The sequence below is a fragment of the Falco cherrug genome, chromosome 13 (genome assembly GCF_023634085.1).
Source record: "Falco cherrug isolate bFalChe1 chromosome 13, bFalChe1.pri, whole genome shotgun sequence".
In the NCBI taxonomy this organism is placed as follows: Eukaryota; Metazoa; Chordata; class Aves; order Falconiformes; family Falconidae; genus Falco; species Falco cherrug.
Window position 1 is genome coordinate 15,789,695 of NC_073709.1, and position 14,853 is coordinate 15,804,547.

The 14,853-nt window shown below is 36.0% G+C and overlaps 1 protein-coding gene across 1 annotated transcript in view; it reads right to left on the reverse strand.

Moving 5' to 3' along the window:
• Positions 1 to 14,853, reverse strand: part of BTBD9 (BTB domain containing 9) — a 126,617-nt gene that overhangs the window by 12,706 nt on the left and 99,058 nt on the right. Inside the window, exon 11 of the mRNA XM_055725371.1 lies at positions 2,062 to 2,140. Coding sequence (XP_055581346.1) covers positions 2,062 to 2,140 — 79 coding nt within the window. The remainder of the gene's footprint in view (positions 1 to 2,061; positions 2,141 to 14,853) is intronic.

Consider the following 14,853-nt stretch of genomic DNA (forward strand, 5'->3'; position numbering starts at 1 on the left):
ATTGTACTTCAAAGTTCAAAGGTACATGTTGGTATAACAAGTAGGGAATATTTCTGTTACATTATGTTAACTATTACAGTAAAATTCCTTGATGAGAATTTGCTGCCATTAGCATCTTTTGTTTAAAATGAGAATGATTTGACATAAAATACAACCAGCTGTGGGCAAATAATTCTGGAAACTGCTTGCATTCTTACTGAAGAGACTACCAAGACTCTATACCAAGACTCTATACCAAGACTCCAGAACAAACCAAGACTTTGGTTGCACTGTTATTATTTAAATTGGAAGTATGAAAAATATCTTGGTGCCTTCTTTGGCCAATAAAAATTTAGGGCAAAATGTTACAGACCATCTGTTTAATATATATAAAATGTAATTTAGTAATATGTGCATGCTGATCATGTTCCTCCTTTAAAAGCTATAGGAGCAATAATTAAAAAAAAGTGTTGGGTACAGATTTTAAAGACAAGAGAGGAAAAGACCTAGAACAGCAGCCTGTGTTTATAGTTCCGCTAAGCCATTACATGAATGGCTGTAACCTCAATTTGCACATACTGATCTTCGCTATAGTTACGCAGTGCTTCACATAAGTAACTACACAGGGTATTAAACTGCTTGGAAATAGTATCCAATTCAAAATTAGAATTGTGTTTAAAAGCCTATTACTCTTCAGGGCTTAAAGTTACCTTTAAGAATTAAGAATTGGAGGTAATGTTTCCTGTAGGCTGATTTGCTAAGTTTATGCAATGCACCTCCTTTTTTTAATAAAGGAATGAGAACTTACAGACACTGGCATAAGAGCAAACAAGACTGTGTATGGATTAGTAATGGATAAGGCCCTCTTCGTACAAGTACAACAACCCTGGAGGCAGCTTCTGACTCAGATGTATTTCTAAGAACTCACTGATTAAGACTGAACGGTACAACACAAAAGACAATGCTTAGGACAAAAAAAATTGTATTCCCAGTTCAGTTGACTGGTCAGCTTCTTTCCAACTGTCTGCCGAGAACTAATGTTGACATCTGGTGGTTCACGTTTGCAATAATTGCTCTAAAATTGGATGCGAACTACACTATTTGACAATTCTCCCAATGCTTAAGAACCAGCAAACCCATATACTAAGTATGATCGGAAATCCTGACTCCTAGAGTTGACAAACTCCAGTTACCACAAATGTAATAGTGCTACCCAAAGTTCATTGTGAAGTGTGAAAGTACAATGTTTTGTGGTGAACTACAAGTGTGGGATGCAGACATGCATGCATACACACAGAAGCAGCAGGTTTTGGTGCCTCATAATCTTGTCATATAAGGTCCTAATCTCACAAAGACATATATATTCTTAAATTCATATACGGTATATTGTTTCACTGAAGTAAACTGTAAAATCTGGACTTCATCTGAGACAATACACAGCAATTATGAAAGACAGAAGCACAAGTGAAAAAAAGAGGATGATACTGCGCTTGGTCAGTTAGGGCAAAATGTGGTTTTTTCCTGTATAAAATGAACTGGAAAAAAAATTCTCTTGTTTGGCCATATTGGTTAACTGATTTACCAGGTATGAAAATTAATTATAACAATCTTTTATAAGTAAGATTTTCTTATGAAGGAGATTTTTCTTACGTTTTATTCGTTAAAAAGATAACATAAAGGTGATAAAACTAAGTAACCAGAGACTATACACATTTCTCTAGTGTACTAAAATGGTATTTTCATCATTCATCACAATAAGCATTAATTTAAAACTAAACCCAATAGGAAACTTGATGGCACTATGGAAAGTTCAAAACCAGAAATATTTTACTGTACTTTGTCTGTAAAAGCCCCAAAATATCCCCCAGACTGGCAACAGTGCTTCAGCTCTATAGGGAAGATGGTAACACAGTTCACAAATACTCAAATAAGAAAAGCATTTGTTCTTATTTTGCTAGATTGCTGGAGCAAAAAACTGAAGCACGTACATTTTAGAAGTCACTATCAATTTCAGTGCAAGATACAAAAACCTGTATTGTTATATATTAATGAAGAATATAGGTTTTCTTAAAAGTTCCTTACCTCATTAGCTGTGTTGTGAGTTCCAACTATCCTGATAAAAGATGCAGGCTGTTTATCAAAAGTGATTGTTTGCCAGGATCTAAAAAAAAAAAAAATATCCAGAAAGACACACAATTATTGCACATGGTCACAACAGCTTGCAGTACAAAATACAGACAATCCATTCAAGTGACAGTACATACTATTATCACTTAATAGGGCAAACACAGAAACACCTTTCATCACCTGGATTTCCAGCACTCCTTGTTCATTTTTATTTTTAAGGGCCTTGACTCTGCTTATGCATTTTCATACATATATACATACTACTATAATTTATATGCAGGTATAATATTCATACTATTGCTGAAAGGTAAGAAAATGGTAAAAATCCCCACCTGAATTAAAGTCTAAAATCCTTGACTAATAACTGTATTAGATAAAAGATCAGATAAATAAAAGTAAATGCATCCACCTTTTAACTACTAATGAGAAATCATCACAGCTTGGTTGAAAAAAATTTGGGAACCACCCAAAAACTCAAAGAAAATCCTCTTACTCTAAGTGGAGCAGTGGAGGCAGAAGAGCCAAGCTTTCCTTGTATGGGCCAAAGCCCTTGAGTAAATTACAAATGACATTAAAGCATTTGAAGTCCAGGTTGTGAGGATTTCCCCATCCTGACACAGAGGCAGTGGGGAAAACAGACCACCCTCGCAGAACTGGAGTATACCTTTTTGGGCTAGAGGTGGATTGGGACCACTATAATCTCCCCTCCTCATTCATACTCTTCTGATCTGGCTGAGGTACACCACCTCAAGTAGCTTAACACACAGTAGTAAAAAGATGATTCCTACCATACATTTGTGCTCGCAAAACATGCTAACAGCAAAACAGAAGAAACAAAAAGAATAATAGGAACTAGAGGTTTCAGTTTAATGCTAGTTTTTCACTACGCTACATTAGTACTTGAACACATTAGAATTTCAATTATTTTATATTCATAAGACTTGAAAGCTAAATCCAGAATTTAACCTTTCAGCAAAACTAGACTCTATCACAGAAGGCTTCAGAAATAAAATGTAATTAAGTATAACTTGATGAACTCAGTACAGAAGAAAAGCACTGGGTAGTTTCCCTGTGCGTTCTGAATACCTTCAGAAGTGTTCATATAAGAAACAAGGGACCAAAGCAAAACTGGAGTCAAACACCAGCTGCCACCAGCAGACGACCCCAAAGCCTGGCAGCACGAACAGCCTGGTCACTGACTGTTTCTCAGGCACTTGAATTTTCCCTTAGCAGGAAAATCTCTTTGTCACAAACATAGCATTTCTGGCTTTAATTTAGTCGACTATTACTTTTATCGCTGCTGTCAGGTTAGATTTGCTTAAAGAAGAGTATGAGCCCAATCAAGACCTAATTTCAAGTAGTTTACTGGCATTACTACGTGAAGTAATGGATGTAATTAGAGCTACACATCATAATAGAAAGGCGCAGCCTGTGTCAGGCCTCAGAGGCACAGCAGTTATCTATCTAATGGCATGGTTTATTTTTATCTCTTATGTGGCTACGTCCTCCTTCTTTTAAAGCTCAGGCTGTTTCTTCAAGCTCTAAATAAAACATAAAATGAGAATGGACTATTTTCTTGAATGTCTCAAGGTCTGAAAGACTGTTATGATTTAAACATTTTTTTTCCCTAAACAGAAAAACAATTCTTCTTGAGTTTCCTTCTCGTATTACTCTAGTATACCAGGCAATCTTCATGGCCAAACGTAACTGGCTACCTTGAAGTAGAGTCCCAAGGATGAGTGGCTGGAACAATCAGACTGCAACGCTACTTCTCCTAACAAAGTATTGCCATAGTTTGCAGTATGCATATGCTTTCCCATTTACATGCCCACGCATTACACAAAGAGAGTGATGATGTAAAAATCAGATTTCTCTGTTTAGTGGTTTGGAAAATATTCTAAAGCCATTCTAAATAAAAGAGTTAAAAATCCCAAAGAAGCTATTAAGCACAGCCTATGCATTCCTAGCCTCCACGGTAGAGTTCATGTTCTGTGACAAGAAAATAGTTAATTAGGGATCATAGAATAGAATATAAATGAGTCTGTATTTATTTATAGTACTTCTAAGCACTAGTCCAATACAGACTGCAAGAGTTCAGTGCAGATTTTCCAAAGATGGCAGTAAATGCCGTTGTCTGTCATATGAAGTGACAGCAAAGAAGCTGATGCATCTATCTGGTAATGCAGCTGAAGAGGATGACAGATATCTAAGAGAGGCTGAGAAAAAGACCTCTGAAGATCCTTTTGACAGCACACTTCTAGATTAGCTCCTCCAGGAAGCTCCATGGTTTTTGCACTTCCCACAGCATTACAGGTCCTTACTTTCTGCTACAATGTTGTTATTGAGATAGGATTATAATTACCCTCCTAATCATATTAAAACATGATAGAAAATAACAAAAAAAATAATTCTTGTGGATGTGAGACTTGAAGGGAGATAGGGTTTTCAATAAATTTGGTCCTAAGAATATTTACTGTTTTGGTATGTGTCCATTTTATTTCTTTCCCATTGGAAAAAGAAAGTAAAAATTATAGACAACCTGTAGAAGAGTTATTAAAATTCAAGTTATTAAAATTCAAGAATATTGTCATTAGGGAATTAATACTTGATGGGATAATGAGAAAATTAGGTGTCTCAGTTTATTTCCTTAGCAAAAAGGAAAAAACAAAATAGAAAATAACTCAAATGTATTTGGAAAAAAGCCACTTTTGAAATAAGCAAGGCAAACCTTCACTAGAAAGTTGCACTGATTCTGACTGTAACAGTACATTTGAGAACACAGGTACATACAAAGCAATACCCTCCAGTACAGAGATAATCATGCAAAGAGATCATTTATGCAGTGTAACTATACCCACGTGGGAAGAGAGATTACTGACAAAACATTATCAAGGCATATCTGCCCTCTTTTTGCATTTTTTGCTGATATAACAAATTCAGTAAGACTTCTATTTATGTATCAAGCCATAACAATTTCAGTGGCGTTCCTTGATTAAATTAAAGACATCATAGGTAAGCCTTAGGTTTCCTTTTAATCTTCTTGTTTTATTACTAGTTATCTCTTCTGATATTATTTTCGGTCTCCCTGTAGAAATTTTATTTTGCAAATTATTTTGTAGTCATGCCATGCGTATGTGCTTATTTTATACCTTCCTCAAAAGAGCTAGTCTTTGTATCCTCAGAATCGCTTGGGAGAGTCTTTACAAAAATTTCCTCCAAACTTTATACAGTCTTCTATTGATTAATACATAAGTCACTGTATTCCAGGAACAGTAGCATCAAAAAATATCATAAGCACCTCATTTTTGGTCTGGGATTCTTCTGTGTAGTAGATGCTACTTCTTCTGTGTAGTAGATACTACTTCTGTGTAGTAGATGCTATTTCTTCACCTTTACTCCCCATATGCCAAACAAAAAAATCTTTCAAGCTGGTGGCAATACATTCACCTTCTTTCCCTAGGACACAGTCATAAAGAAGCTATCAGAACTTCTCCTGTAAACTGATATTGCTGTCTCTGGACTTTCCACATTTCTGTACTCCATGTTAGTGACCCTATAACAAATAGATATTTCAGGGTTTAGCTTTTTTAAATATTTGGGAAGTGTTGATTTTTTTCTCTGCTTGCTGGTTTATTCATTTTAGATTTTCTGCTTAATCTGCAGCAGTCCCGGTCATCCCTTTCACAACAGCAATAATCACTACACGTAAGCTGAGGTTTACATCTCTAAGAGACAACTCGGGACTAGCAGCTTACTCTGGTTTATCCCAGGGTCCTCAAGCTGAAATGCAGCACTACAAGTTGTTTGGCTAGCAAAAGTCCCCCGATACCACAGCTCCATTTTCCAAAAGAAATTAGCTTTGTTACAGTCCTACGGTGTTTTATTTAACACTCTACATCTCACCCCAGCCACCCGACTTCTAACTCTCTCGTTCTGCCCAACTCCCCAAAGGAGATGCAGTAATTGATGATTAGCATTCCAAAGCCATGCTTGCATCCTGTAAGCCTGTCATATTTAATTACATTTTAACTATATTCGTCTTCTATAATAGCCTGAACATAATTTAGATAATTATCTTTTGCTCTCTTATTCTCTGACTCTGCCTGTCTCAGAGCTCCTTGCAATGAAAATCACTTTCTTGGCTCAAACATATAAACAGACTCTTGGGCCAAGTGCTTTCATCTCTCCAACAGCTGTCACTGAGAACTCAATGGCTTTGTGCATCCCACAATCTCTTCACCATATTCTATTCAGAGGAAGAGGAAAATCATTAGAAACCGCTCCACTTTCATGTTTCTTCCCGTCCTTTTCTTTTTATTAGGCTATTGCAAGAAGAATGCAAGAAATACTGATGTCCAGCTAAATTATAACAATAGCTTGGTATTGCTTAGGCTCTCTATAGCTCCAAAATAGCAATTCACCTCTTAAAAAATTTAATGGCTTTTCTCAGCATTTAGAATGCTTCTCTACTTATTTCTATGAAAAGCTGCCATCTTTCTAAAGATTTATTAGATATAATAGGATATAAATAGTGACCCTTCCCTGTAATTTCCTTCTTTTCCAGAAAGAACAAATTAAGAAAGAAGTGGAAGCTTATCTTTTATTGAGGTTTTCTAGTGAGCCACTGGCACTACAGAATACTACCACGCTGTGGGATCACCAGCACAGCACTAATAATAGCTGAAACCAAGTTCAGGCCAAAGATGTAAGATGAAAGAGAAAGCTGTTACATGTCACTAACATTCATCAAGCTGTAATAACCACATATTCATATCATGGCTTGCTTTGGGCTAAGCATGTACATTTTGTGTGTGCGTATTGTGCCTCTTCACTTTCCAAGGTGATATACAACCTCCACCTTTTGTTCCTCGGTCCAAGGAGAAAAGCAAATCAGAGTTGGAAGCAAATGGGGCAAAGAATAACACACCCTGAAAAATGTCAGTTACCAGCAAGTAACCTCCATTTTCCTTTCTAATGCTTGTCCACATATGCCTTGCAAGTGACATAACACTTCTCAGCTTATTTGGCTGTGGACTTTTTCAACTGTGACTACATGTCTTTTTAATGAAATACAGCATTTGTTACGATGGAATAGTGAGGAGAGATTTGTGAAAACAGATGACAGGAAAAGGAAAGAAGATTCATGTTGTCTTTCCATACACATCAGCCTGATGACTGTAGTGATGTAAACAGAGCGAGTAATCACATGTGATGCTGCCAAATCAAAAATTGCATGCACACCTAAAGCAAGCCAACTAAGACTCGAGAAGCACCATAGTATGTTCTGCCTATGTTTTATACCCCTTGCTTTATTATGCATTTTATGAATACCATGCTAACCTCTACTACGGAGTACCTACAAATAAACACAAAAATATGCACTAAAAATGCTGTAACAACTATTGTTACATAGAGGTTTTTTCCTTATAAAATACCAAAAAGTTCTATAGATACCTTATAAATTGCCTATAAAACCATTTTTTCCACCATAACAGTACTAAACAAGAAAGTGAAGTAATACTCTCCTGTTAAAGCTGTAATTTAACTACTGATTCAGAGTCAGATCTATAGAGCACAGAAGTCAAACCGGGTGGCTGGCTCAGCCACCCCCTTTCCAGCCAGCCTCCCAAGCCACTGAGGGGAAGACAAAGCATAAGAAAGAAAATATTGTGAGGAATCAAAGGTCAACAACATTTTGGTTTTTAAATTAAAGTCACATTAAGGTGCAGTTCTACCCCTTGTCTACCTCAACTGAAAACTGAGACCTAAACCTGAGTTTCCATCTATTCTGCTGTCACCACGACAGCACTCTCTCAAGAGGTGGCCTGTCAAATGTGGTACTTCTAAGGAAGCAAGGCAGGTGCAAGCTAGAAGTAACAGCTTTCTCTCTGCAGCTTCCAGAGGCAGAGACAAAACTCACCTAACAATGCACCTTGGTTATATTTATGCTATAGTCCATTGATGAGATAGCAAATACACTTTACCCAGTCTAACAGGGAGGAAAAAAACCAAAAAGGACTTGAAGTACTAATGGCAGAGGTAACAACAATGGTTAAGAGAAATATAATAAGAGTCTAGAATAAATATGAGGATAATAAATACAAAAAAATAACCTGTTGCAGCATTTGTTACATAATGGCTTTATATATTGACAATAAAAATATGTATTCCCACTTTTTGGGAAAAATTCCCTCAAAAGTTTTTATTCTAAAAATATTTCCCATAAGGAAAAACATAATTCTGAAAGCATCTGAACAAAATTTGTATTTATTTCTGCCCTGCGATTGGTCCCTCCCACCAATCCAAACAAAATATCTGCCCTCTATAAGAACACTTTACTAAACTAATATGAATATTTTATTGCATGTGATTTATTGTAAAAACCAAATATGGGCTTGATAAAGCAGACCTATTAGAATAAAATTTCTGTCATAAAATAGATTTAATGAAGCCTATACCGACTTTCTGACATCTTTATAAAGCTTCTAATGTAAAAGACTCCTTACAGTAACCCCTGCTTTCACAGCTTCAGTGCTGACATTTTTGCTGTTTTAGAAAAAATATTACATAAAGAAAATGTTAAAATATAGCAAATTGAGCAATGGTAACACTGAATGTAGTAATTATTTTTCTAGCTACATGTAATAACCAATTTTCAAAATATATCCACATGCCAATGTAGACAATCAGCAGCATTTTTGTACTGCATAAGCTCATATAATTTAGCTTGCTCACATATTTTTTCAATTTTAACAGTTTGTCTTTCTGTGCTTCCAGAAATACAGTTTATATTTTAAAATCTTTCACAAAATTAAATTATTAGCCATTAGCTGGCAACTGTCTGGCAGAACACCATGAGCCAAATTTCTATGCCACAGCAAGAACTGTGCGTATAGTATCTAGACATACATCATTGGGGGATGGCAGTGGTGATGGATGAAGGCTGTGAACTTGAGTAACTTGACCTAGGAGTTCATCTTACATATTTTTGTAGGATGGAGAAGACAATCCTAGAAGTTGTACTGCTTTTGGTTTTCTTACTCATTAGCAACAGTTATTGCTCCTGATGTTCACGTAGATAGCAAAGACCTGAGAAGCCATCCAATGCATTGACATATCAGTAACAGAACTAGTGGGTTGCTTTTAACTTTGAAGACTTCTCCACCCACCCCAGTCTTACAAGAGGTTGTAAGCTATTTTTATTGTGTAACTTTTCATACCAATAGAATAGTTGATTAAGAGCAAATATATAAACAATATTTTTAAAGATATGAGACAAAATCATGCTCTCAATTAATCAGTTCCTTTGTAGCATGTAGACTAATACTGTGTTTATGGCACTTCTCTCTTACATTCCCTCGGGTGTGATTTCATGGCCGACTCGTAAAAACTTCACATTTACAGCAACTGCCCTTCTATTACTGTTGATAACATCTAATTGACATGTCAAACCTCCAAGGAATGCAGTAAATTGAACCACAGACTCTAAGAAGAATAAAACAGTGAAAAAAGCAAATCAGCATGTGCCTCCTCATAACAGCAATACAAGCAATACTGAGGTTTGCTAATGGAAGGGAGGAAAACTGTAACCCTTTCTGCTACCACACTGAATTATCTATTAACCTCAAGGTCAGAAAACAAAGCATTGTGACCTCAGACTGAAACTCACCTAGAAAAAAACAATGAACCCACATTGATGACTGCAGTCATTTTAGACGTGAAACTAAAGTGAACTAAGACAGACACAAATAACAAATACAACTTTTGCTTCTGTTACTGTGTTACAGAACAGAAAAACAATAGCTCCCCTCCCAATAGTTTCTGGTAAACTAGATTTGAGTATTTAATTTTTAACTCTCTACCTTAAAAATTATAGACAAAGAGCTGGGTAAAATTCACAAACATTATTTTAAAAGCAGAGGAAACCTGAGTCATGATGAAAGAACATAAAATAAAGTCAGGAAAACTTGTTTAAGTAGCAACCAAGGTAACAGGAAAAAGGCAGAATGACTTTATAAATATGTAGTTGAAGTGTATGAAATCCATTAAGAAAGAAAATTGGTTTACAGGGACACAGGAAAAATGACAAAATGAAATGAGGTAACATGATGTTCGCTACTAGTATAAAGAAAAAAAATCCTTACTGTGGGAACTCAGTGTGATAGAAGAGCAAAGAGCAGAATGGAAGCACCATCCCTTCAAGTATATGAAACAAACTGATGGAGCATTATTCTAAAAAAATATACCACATAGTGCAGAAATCCCCAAAGGATGAACCTAAAGATATAATAATTCTTCCATTTTGTGATTTATGGATATAATCTGTCCTGGTAAAAACATTACTGTGAATAAATCAATGGCTTAATACTGCATATATCTCAACTCAGGATATTTGTAACACTAAAGACCATACCTGTTTTGGTCAGCATAAGCACATGCGTACTTTTCAGAGTTTTAACAAAACTAGATCCTGAACATCAACAATCTAATTAGGGCAAACCTCCAGATTTGATGTGTTACCATCTGACTGGCCTCCCGACTGTACAAGGTGTCAACAGATGCTATATTTAATGGCTTTAACTGCAAGAAAGGGCTACAGAAAATAGTTTCACAGGACACATCTATCATTCGGATAACTTTTTTGTAGTAATATTTATTTATAAAGGTGCTGAGGGTATGCATGCGGGTATGTGCATGCATGCACATTTTCAGATGAGAGAATATTACAACTCATTGAAGGCAATCCAATGTACTGCCAGAACACAGAAGCAGTAACCCACATTGTTGAGTCCTTACCCAGAAGCTGCAAATCTGCTCCTGTGCTGATTGGAAAAAAGAAACCCCAAAATTTCACTTAACAGGATGCAAGAGGCAATTAGTATGCCCCTCCTAGTAAGGAAATTAGGATTTCTGTTACACTCAGTGAAGGTGGCAGTAGTTGGAGAAGACCTCTTAAGAGGACAAGCTCCATCAGAATTGCTTGTAGGTCAAACTAGGACCTAAATGTTTAGGGGAGGAATATTTAAGTACTCCAAGCCTGTATGAGCAATCAAACACAGAAGGAGGACGATAGAGTTTACAAATATCTGAGAGGGGCAAGACACACTAAGGTAAAGCGGAACAACAGAATAAAGTTACAAGAGGAATAAACCTACTATGAGCAAGTTTTCTTAGACTGTCAAAGAGCTTCTACGTGGCAAATAACAGAAGGTCGAACAGGCTGTATATTAAGTGGGGCTGACCACTGTAAACAATGGTGTTGTAAGACAGAGCAACAGCCAAGATTCCAACTACAACTTGTAAGAGAAAATTAATGTTTACTCATAAAGCAAACTTTAATTCTGGCAAGACATTATTTATAAGGTTTAAAAGACACAGTTATTATTTCCCATCATCTTCACATTTAACCTGCATCTCCAAAGTAGAGTTTATGTACTGATAAAATATGCAATACGTAACTCTCCATCTTACTGATAAATAATATGAAAATACATTTCCTGAAAACCCCTCCCGTGTCTAGCACCTGCAGTAGAAGCAGCGGTTATCCATAAAGAGTGAGAACTAGCTTATACTTAGAATGTAATCTCTCGTAATAAGAACAACTTAAAATTTTGCTGTTTTATCACAGAAGCTTTAGAAAATCATCTGGCAAAAATCAAAAAGGCAAAGTCATTGGGAAGTGTAATTTCTACTGAAACATCAATGTAATAATAAATAATAATTACAAAATAATTATAATAATGAATAATAATGCTTCATGAAAGGAAATAAATGTTTGCTTTGGTTTTTATTTTAAGTAGAAGACTATGCAACAGATATTTCATACACACTTGATTACCACTATTTAAAAAGAAGTATTTTTCTAGATGATACATTATAAAGTAATGATACGTATATCTATCTATATCATTAGCTTGACAGTCTTTACTGTCCTCCAAAGAGATATTAAAGTCCTCAAAGGCATGGGAGAAAAATACAATGTCTAAAAGAAGCAGGTACTGATACTATGGGTGATACTTGGTATTGCTTCTTTTCTCTGAGGCAAAACAGAGCTAATATTTGAATTGATGTAGTATGATGTTTTGTTCACTCTCCTCACAGTAACATGCATGAAGAGGAGCTGAGAGCGCGCCAGCCGCATGGCAAAACGGAGGAAACCAAAACTTCAATGTGTATGGCGCATGCAGAGCTGCAGTGAAGCAAGTGTACGCCAAAACATTCAAGGGAGACTAAAACACTGCAGTTCCCAACTCCGTGCTACTCTGTTCAAGGCTTGTTCAAAAGATCTGTGCATATTTGTGGCTGAAAAGTGAGAATCACTGTTAAGAAACATGACTTAAAAGAAGCTAGATCTTTCTTCAATCAAACTAGACTCGGCTAAAATAAAAGCTGGCAAATGAAATGTTAGATGCAGAGCTTCCACACTTCTGAGAGGCGGTTAATGCTCTGAAATGGAATACAACTCTGGTTTCTCTCTGTGAAATCTTAATTCTTCGTGGTGGGTCTTAATTCTTAATAAGGTGCGCCTGTGAAGCTAGAGCCTTTTTCTTCTTTTGCCTTATTATAATCTTTCAGAATGTGAGCACATAAACACAAGGAAAAATATGTATTTCAATGCCTCTATCGTTCAGGGCTTTTAAGCTCAATAATTACACAAAATGACCCTTTAAATCTGTCTGACTTGCTCCAGTAGGCATTACTAGTAGCATAATGAACAGATTAATGAGAACCCTCAGTTTGTTTTTGTGAAGTGAGACTTGAAATTGAGCTTAACAACGTAGCAATTTCCCAGACATCTTGCCTGAATATATTTCATCTTTGTAGTGTACGAAGGTGGCTACAGTGAGTTCGGCAACTCTGGAGGAGGCATTAGGATTCCACAGAGTTGCTGTGAAATTTGTTTCATGTAAAATACGATGAACCATGGTTGAAATATATTGTTTGACAGACGAGGTACAAAACCAGTTTTGCTGTGAAATTAACTTCATGTAAAATAGGATGAAGTGTGGTCAAAATACTCTGACATTGCAGGTACAAGCGCAGTTTCTTTTATCCTGTTCCGCCCCACCACCTGGGAGCTCAGGCATGAGACAGAATTAAGGATTATACAAAAATTAGGAAAAAAATGTTATTTTCTTTTTCTCGGTATGACAGGACAGTAGGTGCATATAGTACTGATGGGAAGTGATGTGAGCATACAGTCAGTTGGAAAGGCAAGAGAGCTGAGAAATGTTCAAGATGTTTTGTTATGAGAGAAAACAGTCCTGTGAAAGTGGTTAAGAAGAAGAATGATGGATGAAAATGGTTGTGAGGGAATTTAGAGATGGGATCATGGAGTGAAGTGAAGAAACTTGAGGAGGACAGGAGGAAAAAGCTGCTATGTTTGTGGCTAAGTATAAGAAATTACAAATATGAGTAGGTAACATGCCATGTGCAGTTACAAGGAAAGGTATTCACACACTTCAAATATTATCTCTATAGCAAAAGAAATAATCACATCATGATAGAGATTAGCCTGCTTTCACGGAAGTATAGCCAGAAAAAAAATCCAAAATTGAATTTGTCACTAACATTGCGTAAAACAGAAATATTTTTTCACTTGAAATCCTTAGACAACATGTAAGCCAGTTTTCTGTACATCAGAATTGTTAAGACCATGACCTAGATCTCTCCAGGTGCTCTTTACCTGGGATTTTTTATCAAAGGAAAAACAGCAGTGCCTGAAAACTAGAAACGCATATAGTACATTCTAGGACAGAAATATGAAACACTGGACAAGAGCAGTAAATCTCAATGTTGAAAATAATTCTTGAAAAAAAGATCAGTCAGAAGACAGCTAATAAATCTTGCATTCATATCCCAAAGGGCTTTTCATGTGAAAGTACTAATTACATTAATATAAAAACTATAGAAAAAAATTGAGGGGAATTGAGCTGAGAGTTTAGGATTTGAAATAGCTATTATATAATAAAAAGATAATAAGCAATGGAAACATTAAATGAAGTTTGTAAGTTCTTAAACATTTATCATAACAGCAGTATACACTGAATAACAAACTGAGTACAGCAGGGAGAAAAAACCCACAAAATATGTTATAAACTTTCTGAAAATGAAGTCATGCCCTTCACAGGAAAATCATAAAACTGTCCCAAACCAGCCATATAGACAGCTGATAACAACTACCTTAGAACTGCCCATCAATAAACAATATTCACTGTCTCCCAAATTCTATCAGAGTATTAGAACCTTTTTTCCTGCTGGGGAATTGGACATGATATGTCTGCTGCCAATGGATTAGATTCATTTCACAATAACTACACAAGAGAACTTTAAAGAACAGTACTGAGTTGATAACAGTCGTGATAGCCTGTTTCATATTTGTCTTTGCAGGGCTTATTTTATTAAAAGTGTCATTAACTCTGAGGTCTGACTCCTACTGGCCTTTGGTATCTTCAGTTTTTCATCTGACTTTCAGCCTCTTTGTCAGCAAATTCTTCTAACAAGTGCAGGTCTCTACTGTTCAACACTAATACATTCAAGCCCACTTATCATAAATGTTTTAAAAAATAGAATAGAACATGACTGTTTTTCATTACTGTCATACTGTGTAGAGAAAAACAGCTTATTGTGGAAAAGAAAAAAAAAAAATACCCTCCATAGAGCATTTGAAAATTGACAATTACACAACCAGTATGCATTAATTGGCTCTCACTTAAGGAAGGTACACAAGCTTTGCCTGTGAAGATA